Raw genomic sequence first — 22998 nt, 5'->3', positions numbered from 1 at the left:
ATGGCGATGGCTTACACAGAAGAAAAGACTCGAAGCCTTCTTCGCATTCAGCTGCACTATAACTTGGTCATGTTTTCTCTACCGGGTGTATTAATAAATGCGTCCAGAATCCCCCCCCTCCCCCCCAAAAAAGTTTAAAAATGTGACATCTACTAATTGACTTCCCAGATACTTTTTTATGTAGGAATATGGGCCCTAATATATAAAAGGACATCAACTGGACTGTAGTTTAAAAAATCAGGTGAATAAAATTTCGCTTATTGGAGTAAGTCGTTTCTCTCAAAAGTGAATTGAAATTCTCTCTACAACCAACTCACCACACGTTCACATTATAAAAATAGCGGCATCTAGTAGTTGTTGCGGCGTATTTAGAATACAGCAGAATTCAAAAGCAAAGCGGAAACTGGCCAGCAAATCGGCGCGACAGGTATACGACCAGAGTGACACCGTGTGTTAAAGAGATTGGTTAAATACCTTTAGTTCTTCCATGTTCGTTAACGTATATGCGCTATATGTTGCGATTGCAGCTGCAGCCCGCATAACCACACAACGAGAACAGTTGACGGTTGATATAATTGGGCATGCACATCCTGAAAATTCCAGAAAATATGGCTGTTGTGCTCTGCTGGATTTCGGTGTTGCCTCTAAATCGTAGTGAATTTCGCTTCTCGGAAATAAATACTACAGGGTGCTTTCCTAAAGCCTGCACTGGGTACTTCGAAAAAAGGATTCCAATTCTCCCATTCGACATAACCATCTAACTAATTAAACTCTTAATTCAGTTAAAATGTGCTATCGCTGTTCCAAATGATGCCTTTCGGCCATTCTAATAGGCTTTCTGCTGGCGAAACAATCGTGGAGAGAACAATTAAGTGTGGCGTTGCCGGACTTTTTAAGGAAGTTTTAACACATTTCTTGAAACGCCCGCTATGTTTGTGCATTAATATAACTGATGTATCTATATCACCATCGCAACAAACCCACATGAAGAGAAAAATATGTCACATAAAAGAAACCTTGTTACGCCTACATTTCGACGTTTAGATTTTTGCAATTAGGTCACTAATGTTAAGGGCAACGGAGAGGGGGCTCATTGTAAAAATGGTATTTGCGCAACTGGAGAAGTTCTGTGGTTCTGTAAAGCTTTCCATACAAACACATTAAGCAGCTGTGCATGCGCAACTTGGTACTGACAATGAGCACGTGACGTTTTTCGCTGAGTTTACATTTTTCCTCTTGGGCCTCAAACTTAGATGACAAGGCCACCTGTAGTATAACCCGCTGCCAAGTGCGGATTTTTCACATAAATTGCAGGCTCTTCAGAGGACCTGTGACATCGCTGGGTTCATGCTCCATCTCCTGGTTTAATTATGGGCAGAACTACAAACTTGGACTTGATTGGGGAGGTTTCGGCTCAACTTAATCATTTTCCACAAATGACCATCATTTTCACCGTCCATGGGTCAGCGCTGTAAGGAAAAGAGAAAGTTAGAGGGGGGGGGGAGGTAGCACTGAGAAAAGCAAGCTGAGCAGCTAAATACGTTCTTTGGTTGCATGGAGCTGCTCGAAGGTGCCTCCAGGGTTAAAGGCACCTCGTCCCCCGCGATTGGTGCAACGTTCACGAGGCTTCGTCTTCACTGTGACATCACGTGATGTCGCCTAACATGATGTCACGCTGACGTCCTAAAGACACGAAGATGGCACAATACTTTGTCATCTCTGAGATTGTCGTGCTGGTATAAGGTGACGTCATCACGTGTGAATGTTTCGTTTTGCTTCCTTTGTGTTATCGCCGCTAACTCGAGATGATGGTTGATTTTTCGCCTTAATTATTCTGTCTTCATCATGAGCATGTCGTCCATCGGCAGCTTCTGATTGGTGATCTATCTCCGTTTTTTTTCACGCACTGCATTTTTTCGTTCTCGTTGTTGCTTGTGGCAACAGAATTATTGTTGTGCTCAGCACAGAGATGAAGGTCCTATTATCAGCATGAAAAAGAAAAAAGTCAGAACAGTGCATTGTACAATGCAAAGTAAAGAAGCAACGAAGGAAAAAAAGAAAAAGAAACAAGAAAAGTATGAAAGAGAGCGAGCAATGAGGAAATAAGGAAACAAAACACGGTTAGAAGGAAGTAAAAGCGGGGAAAGAGTGACATGAAGGAAGAAAGGAAAAAAATTGCAGTAGTTTTACCGCGAGAGGAACTTCAGTAAAACTTCATTTCAGCCTAGTTGGTTCATGATCACAGAGGTACTTATACAGCGCAAACAGACACACCACAAAGAAAGAGGCGACACGGAAAAACTGAAAGATGCATCAACGAGCAGCTCAAAGAACACTCGCAAAATGTTAACAAGAATGCCGATAAAGAAGCCCATCCTGTGGCACATATCAACACTCGCTGCAATTTGGAGGCACGATTTGAAGAGACGGCGATCCTTGGCAGGAGCAACAATGAGCATGCGCTGCTGGCTTTGGAAGCCTATCATCTCAGAAAAAGTGCTCATATTTGCATATGTGACACGTCTCTCTTCATGCACCCATCCGAGTTTGATTTTGTTTCTTCGCGTACGTAATGCACTGTTTCATTTTTCAACTCAGATTACAATCTTGATTTGATTGGTATGTGGGGTTTAACGTCCCAAAACCACCATATGATTATGAGAGACGCCGTAGTGGAGCATTCCAGAAATTTCGACCACCTGGGGTTCTCCAACGTGCACTCAAACTTGAGCACACGGGTCTACAACAATTCCGCCTCCACCGGAAATGCAGCCGCCGCAGCCGGGATTCGATCCCGCGCCGTGCAGGTAAGCAGCCGAGTAACTTAACCAATAGATCACCGTGGCGGGGCCAGATTACAGTGTTGTGTGTAATTTTTTTTTGTCAATTGCATGACGCATGAAAACAAAAAAAATGGCAGATCCCTAGTACACTGGGAATCAATGATATGCGAAGCACGAATGAGAAAGATTGATATGTCACTTTAAAATCAGCACAATGTTACGTGGTGGAGGTAAATGATGCCGTACATGACTTCTGTGTCAGGATTATCATGTTTGGATGTGTCGTTTACCTTCGTCATCTATTCACGTCACGTGATACCAAATTTATTATATGTGGAGCTAGCGAAACGCCCGCGACCACGCTATGAGCGCTGTATGTTGTCATGTTCTTACATGACACGCGTGTCAGGATTATCATGTTTGCACCAGTCATAATTTTGTCATCCATTGACGTCACGTAACATCAAATTTGATATATGTGGAGCTAGCGAAACAGTCCCGAGCGCATCAAGAAGGGCCCAATATACTCCAATGTAGCGTTGACGCGCGCACACGTTGGGCACACCGACGCTACGTTAGCCAAACGCTTGCACTCTATAGTCTGACGCCAGGTGCGACCGACGCGACCAGCGTTCGTTGGCGCCGCCCGACGGCAACCGTCGTGAAATGCGACATACTGCTTTTCGGGCCGATGCGTTACCAAGACAACACTGCATCTCCCTCTTTTCGTGATGGTTGGACGCCGGACACGCTGAAACGCGCATGCGTCAAAGCAACGTAGCGCAGCGCGTGCCTGCGAGTATATGACAGGACCAGCGCCTGGCGTGGCAACGCCAGCTGGACGCAACGAAAGTAATGCCGGCGAGCACACGCACCGTGTCACGTCCAAAGGTATTCGCGCCTTGACTGGGGCATGCAGTCATGTTCTCACATGACACGCATCTCATGATTCTGTCGGGATTATCATGTTTTGATGTGTCATTCACTTATGTCGTCCAATCGCGTCACATAAAACTGAGTTTGGTACATGTGAAGCTAGCGAATCGGCTGCGAGCACATCATGAGCACAGCATGTAGTCATGTTGTTACATGACACGGCGTCCTATATTATCATGTTTGCACCAGCCGCATACCTTCGCCATCAATTCACGTGCCGTAATACCAAATTTTGTATACGTGAGGCTGGCGAAACGGCTGCGAGCGCATCATGAGCGTGGCATTTAGTCATGTTGTTACATGACACGTATGTCATAATTTTTATGTTAGGGTATATAACATGTGTTCGCCATGCAATCAAGTCACACCATACCAGTTTTGAAACATGCCATGTGAACAAAGCCACCGCAAGAGCTGCAGGACCATGAAACGTAAATCATGACGTTCATGACATACCTGTCATAACTTTCATGTTATGACTAGGCGAATATGTTCTTTATGCAGTCATTTTATGCCATACCAAGTTTTGTATTGATACCATTATCTAAACGACCACAGAGAGCTAAAAGTCGTAGGCGGCTAGACAGACAGATAGATAGATAAATAGATAGATAGATAGATAGATAGATAGATAGATAGATAGATAGATAGATAGATAGATAGATAGATAGATAGATAGATAGATAGATAGATAGATAGATAGATAGATACGCTCAAATTCGCCGAATTTTGCTAAGAAATCCTTCGGATTTAAAAATCAGCGCTTGCGTGTGTCGTCTTTTTCTTTGTTGTGTGTCTCTGTTTGTACTGTTAAAGTACTTCAGCACGAGACCCCCGCAATGAATATGACGGCAGCAATTTGTAATATTGACCCGATTGGGCAGTGAGTCTTTGACTGTTGTACAAGGCAGTTTGCTATTTGTGCGTAGTGGAGATTTTCTGGCGGCTAGTAGAAGATAAAAAAGATGTTCACCTTGATATTAGCTTACGTGCAGATATTACAGATTCGTTATCAGTATGTTATGCACTTTCTGCGGCAGCAAATGCAGATCTGATGAATACGTTTCGGCATTCACCACCGAAAAACGTAAAAAGAAACTGCATTTGCTATGGGTACCGGTTCACCACGGATTATATTTGAACAAATGGCGGACTCTTTAGCAGCAGTATCCCTGAGTGGGCCCACCATCCCAGTTTTGCCAGGTACGGCTCACGTGACAGCGCTAAGGTTCCGAAATGCTTGTCTGCAACGAGAAATAGGCAATTTGGATAAACTTAAATATTTCCAGCATTTGAGGTATTGCTGGAATAAACAGTGGGGTGTATCTCGCCAGTTCGAGGTCACTCATACCAGATTGCGCTGTGCATTTCCACAACTAAATAATTACGTTAACAAAGCTCTACTCAAGAGGTCACCGCTGTGCATTTACTGCAACGAAATTGAAACAATTGAACATTTCTTTTTATTCTGTCATCGTAACTATCAGAGAAAAAGGTTTTTAGTAGCCCCATCGCAAAAGCTAGGAATACATGTAAATTTACCGATACCTTTATCACTTGGTGGCACTTCATTTGGTTACTGCCACAGGGGTATATGCTCTACTGCGTTTGATTACATCAACGCAACTAAAAGATTACCGTGCTAGTGAACCCTAACCTTTTCAGATCTTTATTTTATAATTCGTACCGATGTCTGTCAAAAACAAGAGATGTTTTGACAGCTTGCTCAGCAAACATTTTTGTTTATTGGTATTGTTATCTCTAAACTAATTTTTCAGATTGACTTTAATTTCAATTTGGTGTCATTTAAGTATCTTGCCGCCCTGTTCTTGGCCCTCCCCTCTCGGTGGGTGAGCGCCAGCCATCTCAGGTCATCAGCATCAGCATTAGCTAGAATTTTATTGTTTATCGTTTACCGCATGGAAGGTTCGAAAATATTTCACGCGAGTAAACTTTCGTGGTTTATAGCAAGCTACCTATTACACAGAATGCATCTTTATGTGATTGATTCATATGTCAGGTTTATTATCCTAAAACCACCATATGATTATGAGAGACGCCGTAGCGGAGGGCTCTAGAAATTGGGACCAGTATATGATTAACGTTCTTGAACGTACACCAAAACCTGAGCACACAGGCCTAGAGCATTTTCGCCTCCATCGAAAATGCAGCCACCGCAGGTGGGATTGGATCCCGTTACCTGCGGCTTCGCAGCCGAATACCTTAGCCACTATACTACCGCGGCGGGGCGAGAAACGCTTCGAGACAAACGTGCGTAAAATATATGCAGTTGACATTACAGAGTTTAAACAGTTCGGTGCCCAAGTGGCTTGCGTACGCAAGACGATGGGGTGGCGGCACTAAATATGCGCTGCTCTCTGCGCAAGGGTGCCCGGTGTGCCAGGCTGTGCGTACGCACTGGCTGCACAACATTTCAAATGGTAAGTACCTGAACCAATGCATATTTTACAAAACGCTATGGCACTGGGAGTGCGCGTGACTATTATGCGGCTTCGCTTCGGAGCACACAACTATCAGGCACGTCTTTTAGGATGCGTAACTAGACGCGTACTCATGCTCTTTGGAAACCCTGGTGCCAGCCTACACAGCAAAAAGCTCTATATTGATGCACAGTTGTGTGAAAGTGTGTGGTGATTGAGTTCAAAAGAGATGCGCTGCAAGCGAAGTGTGCCTCTTCTCTTCTAATCAGCCTGGTCTGAAGGCGCTAGTCTGTTTCCGCCTGCCACCAAGGTCGTATAACATGGAACAACTCCATACAAGATTTACTGGCTAAGTGAACCGTGGGGCTTGGTCACTCAGTGTGTGCTGTCTCAGCAGACACACCAGAACCTCTGCATACCTTATCGCAGCTGTGATCATTATATGTAAGGAGGGAAATGCAACGCGATCTACTGGCCCATCAAACTTTGGACTGCTCATCGATATGGCTTTGTGGAAGTAAGCCACTGCATGCGCTTATTGGAGAGGTAATGTTGGTGTTCGCTCTTGAGCGCATGACAGCAGGCATTTTCTTTCTGTTTGCTCTTGACATTTTGCTGCAATATATCGTAGCAATAACCTCCACAGTCCTTGGGTACCCAAATGGGCACCGTTGTTTTTAATGCTACAAATCATCACAGTTCGATGATCGTGTGTTCAAATTCATCTAGGAACAATAGGGATGATTTGTTTTCATGAAGTCCTCAGAACTTGCACCGTGTATCTTGTCATCTTTGTAACACGAGCGAACGAAAATGATTGAGTACTGCACGAGTTCTCGGATGCGTGTTGCCCGGATGCTCGTCTGCGTCCTTGTGCTAAGTTCGTCTACAGGGGATTCCTTTAACTGTGGACCGCTTGTAGATTACATTCAAAGTCATTCCAATCTGAAACTTTGGTGTCACTCAATCGTAGAGTCATCAAAAGATGTGGAGTACACAAACAGGTACCATCAGATTTTGAGACAACCGTACACTTTTTTGAATTCATAATTTTCTGCGTTTGTTTTTAAGGGCAGAGATTTAAATATTACAGTTTAACGAATGCTTTCTTATTGGTGCATTCCCGGAACTGAGGAGGTTAAAACTACGTATATCTGCCTCTTTCTTTTTGACAAATCGTCAGGTCACCATGAGTCCCAAACAATAACAATTTACAGAAGATGATCTACGCTCACCTTGGTAGTAAGAAGTTTCATCTACTGCTATCTTACGTTAAATGGACTGTCTAACGTCCTTCATTGCTCTCCTTTTCTGTGTCGCAATAAAAAGCGTACCATGTGGAGAGTCTAACCTTCCAGCGGTTTCTCTGGAAAGCACGTAGATTTTTTTTAAAAAGGAGTTTTTCTGCCCGCGTTATGTCTCCTCACATCGGTGGGATGAATGCCGACAACACTGGTGGGTGCCGGGGAAAATCACAAAACTGAAACCGCGCGCGGTTATTGCAGGCTTCATCAAGTTTGGTTATTGATAAAACATAAATACCTCAGTGGTCATTTTAGGCACGCACACAAATTTTCGTTCTTGTCACGAGTGGTGGCGGACACCGTGGTCGCGTTTCTCTGCCGTTTCCAGGCAGGCATGCATACAAGCGAACACACCGCCAGCAGCGCCACTAGGCGCCTATTTCAACGGGTAAAAAAAATTGTTTCTGGCGCAATACAAAGCTTTCTCAAGGGCATAAAATACAAATTAATGTTAAACGTGTTTGTTTTCAAGCAAACTATTTCTACCTCTGGCGATTTCTTGTCCAACCAATAGATAGTCAATATCGACCACATTCGCTGTTGGGTGACGTTAGTGGTCACTTTTTATCGACTTTCAAGATCAAGTTAAAATTAGGATTCCTTTTTTTTCTGGCACAAAAGCATACTTGTGTTGCCACCATTGTGATGAACGATCTTTCCATTGGTGCCACAATCAAAAAAAAATTTCTGAGCGGTAGACAGTCCCATTATTGTTCCATTCTATTTCAGGGAGGTACAATATACGGAAGCAGAATGAAGCGGCCTGGGACATGTACCAGCGGTACGGCCCTGTCGTGGGAGAACAACTCCCTGGAAGGCGAGTCCTGGTGCACCTTTTCAACGCTGACGACATTAGAACCTTGTACCAAGAGGAGGGACGGAAGCCTTACCGAATGGGAGCACTTCCCTTCAAGCTCTACCACACGGAGAGAAAGGACTACTTTGCTAACGCTGGCATACTGAATGCGTAAGAAAGGTTTCACTTTCTTTTTATTTTATTGCTATGGTAATTCATCATGGGCAATCTAACTTCTCTAACGACAAGGCAAGGGCATCTGCAATGTTTCTCCAGTTAGTCTGGTCCTGCGCTTGCTGATGTAGTGTTAACGCCACGCTTCTTTCTCTGCCTGCGTGGCACACTTCCCTTTTCTTGGAATTCAGTATGTTACTCTTAGGGAGGAGAGCTAATCTTGAATTCTTGATTTATGTCCAGCCCAAGCCTAGTTCTTTATCTTCATTTCGACTAACAGAGCGTGAACAGGCGTTTGTTCCCTGACACAATCTGCGGCCTAAAGGCGCGCCCAAACCTCTTTTTTCAAGTTTTTTTTCTCATGCGATGGTGTTCATTTTACCAACGCTATGTGTTAGTATACAATACTGATGGGAGACTTTAATGCAAAGGTAGGGAAGAAGCAGGCTGGAGACCAGGCAGTAGGAGATTATGGCATCGGTACTAGAAACGCCAGAGGAGAGCTACTAGTAGAATTCGCAGAACGCAATAATTTACGGATTTTAAATACCTTCTACCGAAAACGAGGAAACCGCAAGTGGACATGGAGGAGCCCTAATGGCGAAAATAAGAACGAAATAGACTTTATAATGAGTGCACACCCAGGCATCGTGCAGGATGTGGAAGTGGTTGGCAAGGTACGATGCAGTGACCATAGAATGGTACGGTCTCAAATTCGCCTCGATTTGAGGAAGGAACGACAGAGACTGATACGCAAGAAGCCAATCAATGAGCTAGCACTGAGAGGGAAAGTAGAGCAATTCAGAGTCTCGCTTCAGAACAGGTACTCGGCTCTTAGTGAGGAAACCAACCTTAGCATAGATACAATGAATGATAATCTGACGAGTATCATTATGAAGTGTGCAGTGGAAGTTGGAGGCAGGGTAGTTAGACAGGACACTGGCAAGCTTTCCCAGAAAACGAAGAATCTCATTAAGAAGTGTCAAATCATGAAAGTCTCAAGTACAACAGACAAAATAGAGCTGGCAGAGCTTTCGAAGTTGATTAACAGGCGTAAGGTATCCGATGTAAGAAGGTATAACATGGAGAGAATTGAACACGCTCTGAAAAACGGAAGAAGTGTCAAAGCAGTGAAGAGGAAACTTGGGATAGGCAAAAATCGGATGTATGCACTAAGGACAAAGAAGGCAAAATAACTACCAATAAGAATAGGATAATTAAAATAGCGGAGGAGTTTAACAGAGATCTGTACAGTAGCCGAGACAACCACGACCTTAATACTATAAGAATAGCAGTAACCCAGATGACACCCCACCAGTAATGATAGAAGAAGTCAGAAAAGCTTTGGAGAGCATGCAAAGAGGCAAAGCTGCTGGTGAGGATCAGGTAACATGAGATCTGCTAAAAGATGGAGAACAGATTGTGTTAGAAAAACTAGCCACTCTGTTTACGAAGTGTCTCCTGACGGGAAGAGTACCAGAGTCTTGGAAGAACGCTAACATCATCTTAATACATAAGAAAGGAGATGACAAGGACTTGAAGAATTACAGGCCGATTAGCTTGCTCTCTGTAGTATACAAGCTATTTACAAAGGTAATTGCTAACAGAGTAAAGAAAATATTAGAATTCAATCAACCAAAGGAACAAGCAGGATTTCGAACAGGCTACTTAACAATCGACCACATTCATACTATCAATCAGGTAATAGAGAAATGCTCAGAGTATAACCAACCACAATACATAGCCTTCATAGATTACGAGAAGGCGTTTGATTCAGTAGAAATATCAGCCGTCATGCAGACACTGCGGAATCAGGGCGTCGATAAAGCATATATAAACATCCTGGAAGAAATCTACGGGAAATCAACTGCTACCATAGTGCTTCATAAAGAAAGCAACATAATACCAATCAAGAAGGGTGTAAGGCAGGGGGACACAATCTCCCCAATGCTATTTACCGAGTGCTTACAGGAGGTTTTCAGAAGCCTAGACTGGGAACAGTTAGGGATAAAAGTTAATGGAGAGTACCTAGTAACCTGCGCTTCGCCGATGACATTGCATTGCTGAGTAACTCAGGGGACGAATTGCAACTCATGATTACTGAGTTAGACAAGGAGAGCAGAAAGGTGGGTCTTAAAATGAATCTGCAGAAAACGAAAGTAATGTACAACAACTTCGGAAAAGAGCAGCGCTTCGAGATAGGTAATAGTGCACTTCAAGTTGTAAAATACTATGTCTACTTAGGGCAGGTAATAACTGCGGAGCCGAACCACGAGATTGAAGTGTCTAGAAGAATAAGAATGGGGTGGAGCACATTTGGCAAGCACTCTCAAATTATGACAGGTAGATTGCCACTATTCCTCAAGAGGAAGGTATATAACAGCTGTATGTTGCCGGTACTCAACTACGGAGCAGAAACCTGGAGACTTACAAAGAAGGTTCAGCTTAAATTGAGGACGACGCAGCGAGCAATGGAAAGAAAAATGGTAGGTGTAACCTTAAGAGACAAGAAGAGAGCAGAGTGGATTAGGGAAGAAACGGGGGTTAAGGATATCATAGCTGAAATCAAGAAGAAATGGACATGGGCCTGGCATGTAGCGCGTAGACAGGATAACCGCTGGTCGTTAAGGGTAACTGACTGGATTCCCAGAGAAGGCAAGCTGGTTAGGGGGAGACAGAAGGTTAGGTGGGCAGATGAGATTAAGAAGTTTGCGGGTATAAATTGGCAGCAGCAGGCACAGGACCGGGTTAACTGGCGGAACATGGGAGAGGCCTTTGTCCTGCAGTGGACGTAGTCAGGCTGATGATGATGATGATGATGATGATGATGATGATGTGTTAGTGACGACATTACGCCATTGAAATGTCGGTGCACTCCCGCAAAATTTACTTTCGGGGACCTAATACTCACAGGGTACCTAATAAAATGAATTAAGAAGACCTGATGGCGAAATCAATCTCCTACTACATCTTTGCCTTCTCAGTATAGAAAAGTAGATTTTCCCAAGGCACCCTCTAAAAGCCTTCGGTACCTGACGTTCCGTCTCCAGGATATGAAGCTTTCTGCTCCTGCTTTGCACTGCCTGCATGATCGTTCCACCTTTGATCAAGCGACGACATCATATGATGACGTCATTCATTGACGTCATGTCATGAAGTGGCCGCAACGGCACCAATTTTTCTATGCTGTGACTTCCCATAGCGACGTCATCACATGATGTTTACTGTTTTTTAGCGCTCAGACTGACATGGAAGCCGCTTTTTATTGTATGAAAAGTTCGGCATATGGAGCTCTGCGCGGGGAAGAAGGCGCGCATGTGGCTTCATGTTGCTACTGCATACTGCCTGTCAGCAGCAACCTTAGGGTCGGACATGGCTACTGTTCCGGACAGCATACAAGTTCTTGTTCGCCTTTGCTGGGTAGTTCATTCATAAAGACGGAGCCGGGGTGAAGAAAGTACCGTATATTTTTTGACCATTAATAACAGCTGTAAAGAGGGGAGCATAAAATGACCATTAGCCTCGGAGGAGTAAGTGAGCTTGAAGACACCGCAATCAGCCTCACAAAAAGCCTCCAAACTTGGTCGCTAATTGGTTATAATGATCTAGTTGACAATTTCAGTGAACTGAGGAATAAATCTGATTATGTTTTTTTGTGTGTACATAAATGCTATTCCACACTTGCGACGAAACCTGCGATATCCGAAGTATTACTGCAGTCTTCTGGTCGCACAATGACGTATTCCGTGTTTGGACAGCGGCAGGCACCGTTGACATACATAGGCGCTTGTAGCGACGTCACAACACGTAGTCCCAACCCGAACCTTGCCACCGCCTTCCATGATCACGTGGCAACTGCCACAGAGCTGCCTCCGAGCACAGAGCAATGGCGAGTCTCTCGTGCGTGCCCCGTGATCGTATAGGGCTATGGCGAGCAATGAGCTAGGCGGCGCTATACGCCCCACGACGTCGCCAGAAGCAGTTGAGTATGTCGACGACGCCTACCACTGTTTATTAACATGGAATAGGTCACTACACGGTTTAAACGCACGTGCAGCAAAAGTTGCTCTAACATCGCAACACAACAGCGTTATATTATTGGCTCCTTTACTGACACCGAAAAACATTACGTTATTTTTCTACGCGGTCTTCTTCATATAAATAAAACAAATTAGCATCATTCTGCCCGTAGGAAGTTCGGCTATGTGTTGTATCAACGGTGTAACAATGAAATACTGTCTCGTTCAAATCTCGCATGGAGACGTTATATGGTCATGTCACGCTGTCATGTCGTATTCTCTGCAGACAGGACGAAGAATGGCACCAGATAAGGTCAGCGGTTCAGCCATGCACCTTTAGGCCTCGGACTATTCAGCTTTACGCTGAAGCGATGGGAAATATTGCTGAGGATGCCGTGGAACTGATCGCAAGTGACCGCGATGAAAATGGAGACGTATCGGATTGCTACAAAATCATGCAGAGATGGGCATTGGAGTGTAAGTCTGTTCTGCTACAGTATTGCTTTCAAAGCACTGAAAATCCAAAAAACATGGTCGTGCATTATATTCCAAAAAATACCAAAAATAAATAAGCGCTAATGGGCGGCCGCTCCATAAGTTGAAAGTACATTTAGGAAAGTTTTAACGTCTTCACTGTTGTCACTGGTAGTAAGATCAACCACTAGGTGACCTTTTCAATGATGTACCTGTTTTGTTCACATGAAACTGGACTTACAGTGCCTTATCATAAAGAATGTAGGCATGCAGGTGTGATCTCATAAAACCACAATGCAAAGGTATTCCTGTTTTTCATTTTTAATTGATACTTAATTTTTCTTAATGGGGCGTGCTTCTCTACTACCTTGTACTACCTTGTTTCAACTACCTTGTTCAACTTTCTGCATTTTTAACCTTCAAAGCACAAAGAATCTTTTTGGACACTACGAAAAATTTGGTTGTTAAGAAAAATACCCATCATGCTTTATTTTCACACTCAATGTATATAAACAAAGTGATTAGAATTGATCACTACCAATAAAATGTCGATCAGCACTTGGACAATTTTGTATTGCCGAAATTGGCCTGCAATATGGACCTGCAGACAGAGGAAATGTTAGAGCTAACACCAGAAGGAAATGAACTTTTTGCTGTGGGCAAGAACATGTAATATTCATACGGCTGCTTCGCGGTGCGGGACGAGATATAATGACAGTATTACGAATTACATCACTTCGCTTTCAATGAGCTTTAGGTTCATTGAACCGACAGCGACAATCAACCATGCAGGAATATTATTCTTTTGTCAAAGCAACAAAGCGCAGCAAAAGTAAAAAAAATCAAGGGACGCTACAGCTTCGTATTTAAGTGTCGAACGCGATAGCGATATTCTGTTTCTAGTAATTATATCATTTACCCATCACAATCGCTTTGCTCGCTCAGTGGCGATCACAATCGGAGGCTGACCTGAAAGGTGCGGGTTTGATCACAGAGATCTCGCAAATGTCCGTAAGTGTCGGGGTTTTCTTGCGAAATTGTGAGACATAAAGTACGCCGAAAATGCACACGAGATAGTTTCTTGTGTGGAAAAGGACAAGGACAACAAGAAAGAAGGTGGGGAGGTAAAGCAGGCACATGCCCGGTTTGCCACTTTACGCAGGGAGAATAGGAAGTATAAAGATGAGAGACAGAGGAAAGAGAAGGGAAAGAGAGGATAAAATTGTCAGTATATGGGCTGACGCTTATGCAGCGGTGGCGCTATACAAAAGTCAAAGGCGTTCCTAATATAGGCCTGTAGTCCTCAAAAAGCGCAAGACGGCTTTGATTGCTCTTTGACCCGAAGAAGGACAGGGACGGTGCTCCAGCAGCATCTGCACAGGGAGTGGCCGATAGTCCAATGGTTGCAATGCATCAGAAAGCTTTTGTATCTGAGGCAAATCGAGGGCAACTGCATAGCAGATGGTCGATGTCTTCTTCGCTGCCGCAGATATCACTTTCCGCACTGTCGGTCAATCCAATGAGGGTTGTGTACGCTTTTGTGAAGGCAACCTCCAACCAGAGCCGACAAAAAAGCGAAGCTTCACGTGAACGAAGTGCGGATGGACGTTGAAGTTCCAGTCGAGGGTTTATTTTGTAGACTCTCATATGTCTTATGCTTAGGGTATTTCTCTCCAGTATACACAAACTACGTGCCAGGTGACGAAGTTGTCTTGCAGCGTCTGTCCTTTACAAAAGAATTGGAAGGGTGTACTGTTCTTGATGGGATCTGCGAGCCGCATTGTCTGCGAAATCATTGCCACTTATCACACAATCACCATGTAGCCACTGAAAATTGACCTCGTGGCCTGTTTCTATGACGTGGTGAAGGAGCTTGACAACTTAGTACGTTAAGTGTCTAAGACAATTGTTCATTTGAGTGTTTAAGACAAGTGTTTAGACAATCACGGGGAGTTTAAGACAATTGTTCATGGTGCGATGTACGATGCACTTCACTGATAACCTCTATTGTCGTCGAGGCCTAGGTAGTTGAGTTTCGCACAGCTCGTAGAAAGAGGGAGATGCATCGAGATGGAGCACGTGCTTGTAGTAGGGCTTTATCAGTATAATTACTTCATTTTTGTCTGTACATTCAAGTTTTATGAATGGAGGAAAGTACATGACTGTTTGTTAGGAAGGCGGTAACCAGTAAGATGAGGTTGGCCTCTTTAATGACATGACGTTTTCTGGCGTTGGGAGAGATGAGCCTAATTTCTGGTAGACGTGGTGGTACAGTAATTGCATCGTGTTTCGAGTTGCCACCGTTTTGTTTAATGCGCAAGTCCAGGATGGGAATAGTAGAGAGTGTTCGCTTGGGTTATGTTGCACACTGAGATCTGTTGAGGGGGCCACTGTTGAGGGGAGTTGTAGGCCAACATCGGAGTAGATCTCATTTATGGGTAGAGCAGGGCAGTCCTCGTTGTTCGGAGTGAGTTGTGCCACTATCAAGACCAGTTCAAGTCGATCTCGCATATCTCCGTCGCTGCTTCGGGCGATGCCGAGCGTAATATCGGCCGCTTATGTGCTACAATGGATGTCATGAATATCTTTCAGAAGTGATGGAAAGCTGAAGCATGGGCAGATTGGAGAAAAATGGGGAAAGGACTTACCTCTTGCCATGTCCTTTTGCTATGAATTCTTGAGGAACATTCTCAAAGCTTCCATATACATTTATGGAATGCCATCTCTCGGCGGCGGTGGCGGCCGCTCTGCCATAATTGAATGCGAAGCGCAACCAAAGACATCACTTCCCACGAACACAATTTTGCAATGAAAAGAATTATCGGTTTCGTATATCACGCGACCACTAGAATATCTCGGGCGTAAATCTCATATCGAGCCACAAAACACCTACCTTCTGAGGCCACTGTAATACTTCCGCAATTTAGACCCAAGAAAGCTCCCACAACATAGACCAATTGAGACTTGTTTTTTCAGCCTCGTTTAGGTTCAAAAGAAAGATCCCAGAAACGGCTTCTGGTTTTACTTCAGCTTAAAAGCTCTCTTTCAACCCATATTCATCTTTATTTTCATCTTTATTGCGTAGCTAAAGCTATGTCACTTTTTCAGTTAAACCTGTCAACCCTATTCTTGTTGCTTGAAGAGCCCAAATCAAGTCACGCATTGTATCTGGATGTAAAGATCCGCTCGTGGTGGTGACAGTTTTCGAATGCAGTGTTGCGGAGCATGTCTGGCCAAGCGAGGCGAAAACGGTGCTGCAATGCCTCAATGTGTCTGGTTCATCACTCGCTACAGGTGCTGGCTGTGTGCGCAATATTTTTGCTATCTACTGGCATCTGGTGACAGCTTACTAAACTGCATCAATGTCCTCAATTTATGACCACGGCACCGGCAAATCATTGACCAAAGTGTGTCGGTCTTATTTCTGAGAAAGTTGCGGATGCAGATTAGGAGCGGACGTCTGCGTTGAGCGGAGCGAGAGCGCCAAGAATGAGTAGATTTAGCACATTGTTTAACGTCTTAGTGACTTCTAGCCCCGTAGTAGTGCGTGCAGCGTGCCGAAAGCCATCTTCACCGTCGATAATGACTCATCAGTTGCAGCATCTGTACACTCTTTTTCTACCAGCAAAGGTGGCGGAGCCGATTAGTCGCACTAGAAGACAACAATCATACGCTGTTCCGCGCCGTAGGTGCTCTTTGTGAGACCGCGAAGTCCACTTGGATATAGGGAGCACCTCTGGTGGTGGCGGCAACAAAGAACTGCCATGAACCACACACTGGTCTTCCTTTAAAGTCTTTTGCTGGCGTTCACGTTGGCTGAAATTGAACTTGAATTGGAACTCATAAACTTGAACTTTATTTCTGCATCTGTGCATGGTTCGGATAACAAAAATACGCACGAAAAGCCACTTAAGGGCTTTGAAGGAGTGTCTCCCAGCCTTTTTTGTCAATGAACGGTAGACGGGCAAAATTAAAACTATAATGCATTAGCAGGTTCATGTACAGAGAAAAAAAACTACGTGGGTAATGTACATTGCTGCAGTTTCTATATTTAAAAAACATACTTCTGCAGCTTTGAGAAAAGATGGCTGATTCCTTTTTTCAGGAATCTGTAAAGCACGAAAGTGAAACGGGTCTACACAGTGGTAGCTAAGCATTTATTGTGGATTGTTTCAGCACAAGGGCGAAAGAATGCTATAGCAACAAATCGGAATGTTACGCGAAGACAAGCAGCTTGAAACTTTCTGCACGCACCTCAAGCAGAAACCATGCATAGAATGACCGTACGCAAGATAAGCGACGACAAACAACTGTCACAGACCGACACCTAAAGCACGCTGCTCAAACAGAAAGAAAGAAGCAGGAAACTAATGCGCAACTATAGACAAAATGAGCGTGAACAGTCACATTACCTACTTTTTTGGGTGAGCAGCCCACGTCTATACGCGGCCGCGGCAGCGAGCGAAGGGACTTTCGTGTTCTATTTAACCACTGTAACTTTGAAGCAATCTTGTGGTTTAAGCACGACAGGTACATAGCGCCCGATTCCCGAGCTAAGCGCGCGCGCGAGTCAGTAACTACGCTACAGAGCATGTCTTATCACACTTGGACCACGCCATGTGGTCCGAGCGCATGGTGGTTCGCAGTTAGCAAGTGGAGCCATGTGCGGTTTGTGGTCCTGTGCGTTTTGTCGCGTGCTGCGAAGTGAGAAGTGACTGGTTCGATATCCTGTATCAGAATTGTTTCCACTTGCCTTTTTTCTTCTACATCTGTTAGTATATTATTTACAATGTAATATCTGTGCCGAATATACGTCAGCGCAGCCATCGTGAACCCAAGCGTGAAACACCTTCGTGCTAAAAAGGAAGTAACGCTAAGGTAGATATAATTTGAAAATGCTTGTATCTTAATTGTCGAACTAATTAATATCCCTCGGTGGTCAACAAAACCGATTATAATAAAATTAAAGTCACTATTTCCGCTTATATGGCACACAATATTCAGTGTACATAAGTTAGAGTAAAAAGTGACATTGGTTGAGATGTGTCCTATATGCTATTAGTGTGTAGAAGTATGAAGCTCAAAACGAGCGTTTTAATATTGTTATTTTCTTTCTTTTTCTGCAGCCGTCATGTTTGTCTCGATGGACAGGAGACTGGGTCTGCTCGTTAATCCATTGCCACCTGAATCAGACGCAGCTGGCATATTGAATGGAATTTTCACCCTATTTTCTTGCATGGACGAGCTCGTGACAAGATTTCCTTACTACCGGTATTTTCTTACGCCCACTATGAGGAGCTTCCAACGAGCCGGTGATTACCTAGCCTCGTAAGTAGAACCAGCGTGTAGCAGGTCCAGCGCATTTATATATATCTATAAAGTTATGTGGGGTCCACCGCCTAGCGTGCATTGTGGGCCACGTCATCAGAAGAAAGCGAATGCAGCACGTCACATTGAAGCCTGAAAAAAGTAGCGTCAGCTATGTGGCATTGCTGAGAGCTTTAGAGTATGCACCCTTTAAAATCCGGAACGGAGGGCTCAGCTTTATATGAAAGAAATGAAGAAAAGGTGGTTACTTGGAGGGGAGGGGGACCACCATGCTTAGAAGTTAAAACACCATCGTTAAAACTTTAGTTTACTTGGGCTAGCATGGCTCTGAAACGTCCTCATGAACCGGCAGCTAATTAACGTAGCAAACACTTCGTCACTTTCATGTTTTATGTGGTGTACCACACGGCAATATTTCCGACCCCTTACTTTTCCTCATCTGCATTGCTGATCTGCCCAAGGCATAGGTTGGCCAGCTCTCTCTTGAGTCAACTCACTCAAGAGCCCGAGTAAGCGCGAGTGAGTAAGTGAGTCCGAGTGAGTGTAATTCTAACGAGTCAGAGTACGAGTGAGTCCGGTTCAAAGAAAATCGTGAGTGCGAGTCCGAGGGAGTTCGGCCCAGGAATCGTTTAGTGAGTCTGAGTACAAGCTAGTCTGAAGTGCAAGATATAGTTCTTGAGGTAGTCTGAGTGAGCTCCACTTTCTTTTGCCTATCTACCACTGAACCATCTACTCTGCTTCAGCATTACCACAGCCTTATCTCATTTACCATTTATACTCACGTATATTCACAGGTATTTTAAAGCAGCATCACTCTTACATTATTACAATAGTTGTTGATCAGAGGTTTGAATTAAATAGAGGTGCCTTGTCCCCCCTCACCAATTCTTCAAGGAAAGTTCTTGATCAAAATGAGTTATTTAGTTACATCGACCAAGACAAATGATTAAACTGGTTTGCGAGAACGTTAACTCGCATTCTGATGCACTAAATCAAGTGGCTTCAGGAAGGGCATTGATTACGTAAGAGCCGTTGTTAAATACTATTCATTCTTTGGCCGAAAAAGCGAATTATAGACTAATGCACTCATGAGTCGACTCACACGCACTCACTAAGTCTCAGATCGAACAGCAAGCCTGAGTCTGAGTGAGTCCGAGTTAGTGATATTTTGGTGAGTTTGGGTCCGAGTGGGTTCGGCAGAAGAAAATTTTCTTTTGAGTCCGAGTGAGTCCGATACAGAAAAATGTTGGTGGGCCGGAGTGCAAGGAAGTCCAAAGCGCGATATGCGTGTCATGAGTGAGTCTGAGTGAGATGCAGAGATTTTGCCGATGTATGCCTGCCTGACAAATTATTATCAAATAATTGATCGATTGATTCTTTATTGATTTGTGGGGCTTAATGTCCTAAAACTGCCATATGATTATCAAAGACGCCTTAGTTGAGGAATCTGGAAATGTGGATCACCTGGGGAACAAATTATAAAGCATACAATATTTCCTGATAGCATTTGCCATCTTATCCGAAGTAGGGGTACAGTCTTACTTTTCAATAAGATTTTGAATAAGATAATACATTGAATAAGATAATACTTTTCAATAAGACGAGCGGGACAAGTAACTGTCACAGCTCGACACTTAAAGCGCGCTGTTAAACAGGAAGACGCACAAAACGAACCCACAAATACACACAGGACAAGCGCAAACTGTCACATTTCTTACTCCTTCGTGTGTAATCAGCGTGCTCTTTTCATAAACCCGGCCACGGCAGGGAGGGAAGCGACCATCGTGCTCTGCCGAACTACGAGTCCGATAAGCACGTGCGCTGAAGAGATCATGCTCAGTGGAGGCGGCGCTCATGAAAACACAAGAGGCGACGACAGCGCACCCAACGCTACCAACGCAAGCCTTTCGTGCCATCTCCCTACTGATGCCCACTTAAGTTTCCGAGCTCTGAGGGCCCCCAAACGACGTATGAAAAACGTAAATAGCCTGCCATCAGTATTTCTGATAATGTCGGCTTCGGGGCCTAGTGGTTAACACTGTGCGCAGTGGATCGAGAGGTTTCTGGTTGGACGCCCTGCGGCAGAACTTTCGCTTCTCAGTTTTGAAGACGATAGTCGTTTTCGCGATACTTCAACAACAACAAAAAAACTTAGTCTGTGCTTGTGTCTGTCCAGCTGTGGGTGTCTGTCTAACGATTTAGCCACCCGGCAAACGTTAAGCCTATGCTCAAAGCCTAGCCATGCTGATCTTGTAACGGAAGTTGAAGTGGAAGTTTATTGAAGGGTAAGCATACATATAAATGAACAGATAAGCGGAGTACACGAGGAGGTCCCAGAGTAAAAACTGTCGGAGGGACCTCCTAACATATTGAGAATAAGATGATGCATAATACGCAGCAGACAATTGGCGTTGTGACAAAGTTCTAAATACAATGTGTAGCGTGAACAAAATGAACGAAAACACTTTACTCAATTTTCGAAAACACGAAGACAAACAACAAGTCTACAATAATCAGAAGAGCAGAACTAAACCATACATAAACTACGTTTTCTTTAGAGGTGGTGTACATCTCCAATTACACTATTGGAGTAGCGACATTGTAATTACACATATATTGAACAATTCATCAAAGCAGTGCAAAACAAGAAGAAAGTGAAAAATGCAACAATTTCAATTTCCTAATTGCACCTATGTCTAACATGTTCTAGTTAGTTCAGTGATTAAGTGTATTTTGGTTCGTCGGTAAAATGAACTTGTCGTGAAATTTCAGAAGGAAATTTCAGAAGGAATTGAGTTCCACACGGACACACCAGGAAATTTAGCAGTCGTTTTCCTATAGTTTGTGCGAGCTTTAGGTAAATGGAAATTCTCACGCACAGAGAAACGAGTTCTATTATTATTAGTCGAAAATTCAGGTGAGAAACTTTCTATGCGCACATAGTGATGAATAAGGCGAAACATGATGACTGCTAATTTTAAAGTAAATAATTTGTTAAGAAGAAGTATGCTGAGGTCAACGTATAGGGGGATGCAGCGACAAAGGTACGGGCTGAACGTCATTAGCCTGCCTTCATAGTTCTGAACACTGTCAATAAAAAAAAACAAATATTACACATATTTGAGGTGCAACATCAATACTAGGTATTAGGTAGTGTGTTTATTTAGAAAATGCACTGATACATTATTTTAAAGACGGCAGTGTTTATTACGCTGCGATGACAATGCGACACCATGAACGAAAAAGTGGGTGTTTCCTACGCTTTCCTTATTTGACGTAGTGCTGCAACCAACAAATAGGTTTCTATTCTAAAATGCTTTCGTTTCTTCACATTCATGGTAGATGGCGCATATCCCATGCAGAACCCGCCAATCTACTCGGCTAAAACGTCAAAGAAACCTATTATTCTCTCTTATCAGTCAGAAGACTATCGTGTTTCGATGTACTTTGCAGGGTAGCATGCAGACACGTGGTAATGTTTTTTCCTTTGCAGACTGTTAGTATACAATTTACAACGTCTTATCTATGACGCAAATACATCATCGCAGCAGTGGTGTACCCTAGCATAAAATACTTTATCCTATAAAAGAATTTATGCCCTAAAATTTGAATAATGACAATATCACATGCAATCGTGCCAATAGCACTCCTATATATATAATGTGAGCGCAGTCACTGACTTTTCTTTAACAATTGGATGTGTCATCATCACTTGTATATATTCCTCATCTGTAGATAACGTAATCAGTGTGGGCCAGCTCGAGCTCATCTCGAATAGAGCTCTTCCTCATAAGTGGTGAACGGTGCTTCTTGATCCCCAAATCCTACCGCACGTTATCTCTACGTGGGGTCGTCGTCTCCTACCACCTGACATGGCAGTGCAAGACAATCCTGGCTTATCCAACATCGCCGGCCCAGTGCAGCCTCCGCCGTCGACTCCGGCCATCCACATCCACCAGCGTGATCCGCCAGCGTTCTCGGCTCTCAAAGGAGATGGCGTTGAAGAATGGATACACACATACGACCTCGTCAGCGAGTTGAAAAGGTGCGATACTCTGTACAACTTACGTACGGTTTCTTTCTACCTGACTGATGTTGCCAAAACCTGGTTTATGAACCATCTGCAAGATCTTCCCCACCGGGACACGTTCTTACGGCAGCTTCGTCAGATTTTTGGTTTCCCTGCAGTGTTGGCGCTGAGGCAGCAACGAAAAAGCTTGCTGAACGCATTCAACTGGCGGGTGAATCAGACACCTCGTACACTGAGGATGTTCTTGCCTTGTGCAAGCGTGTAAACTCATCTATGCTGCAAATACGCCATATTGTCAAAGGCATAAATACCACCGCGATCAGCACCCTAGCGTTCCAAAATCCTACCACGACTCAAGATGTCATCACCATTTGTCAGACACTAGACGAACTTCAGGCTCTTCATGTCTGCTATGATGCCTCGGACATTCGTCTTCCTGCGGCCCTCGACATCTGTGCCCTGGTCTGCGACATCGTTCACAAGGAGCTTCATGGGCGCTGCTCTTCCTGCTCTCCTCCATATACTTTAGCCTCAGCTCCAACCAACTTGCGGGAAATCATTAGGCAAGGCATCTGGGTCACATTCACCTTGTTCGACCGAATCAAGACCTCGTCATGTACCAAGGTGCGCCGAAGTTGCGACGCTCTCAGCACACACCACTATCCCAGTGGTATACTCCAGGTCGCCATGTACCTGTGGCGTCAGTGTCACCA

The 22998-nt window shown here is 44.1% G+C and overlaps 1 protein-coding gene across 2 annotated transcripts in view; it reads left to right on the top strand.

Moving 5' to 3' along the window:
* The window catches only part of LOC119186683 (putative cytochrome P450 49a1), an 82058-nt gene that overhangs the window by 16996 nt on the left and 42064 nt on the right, over positions 1–22998 (top strand). For both annotated transcript variants that reach the window (XM_075872446.1, XM_075872447.1), the window contains exons 2-4: positions 8194–8431; positions 12740–12930; positions 18054–18255. In XM_075872446.1, coding sequence (XP_075728561.1) covers positions 8194–8431; positions 12740–12930; positions 18054–18255 — 631 coding nt within the window. The remainder of the gene's footprint in view (positions 1–8193; positions 8432–12739; positions 12931–18053; positions 18256–22998) is intronic.

This window comes from Rhipicephalus microplus, chromosome 8 (genome assembly GCF_043290135.1).
Source record: "Rhipicephalus microplus isolate Deutch F79 chromosome 8, USDA_Rmic, whole genome shotgun sequence".
Classification (NCBI taxonomy): Eukaryota; Metazoa; Arthropoda; class Arachnida; order Ixodida; family Ixodidae; genus Rhipicephalus; species Rhipicephalus microplus.
This window is presented reverse-complemented; position numbering and strand designations above follow the sequence as displayed.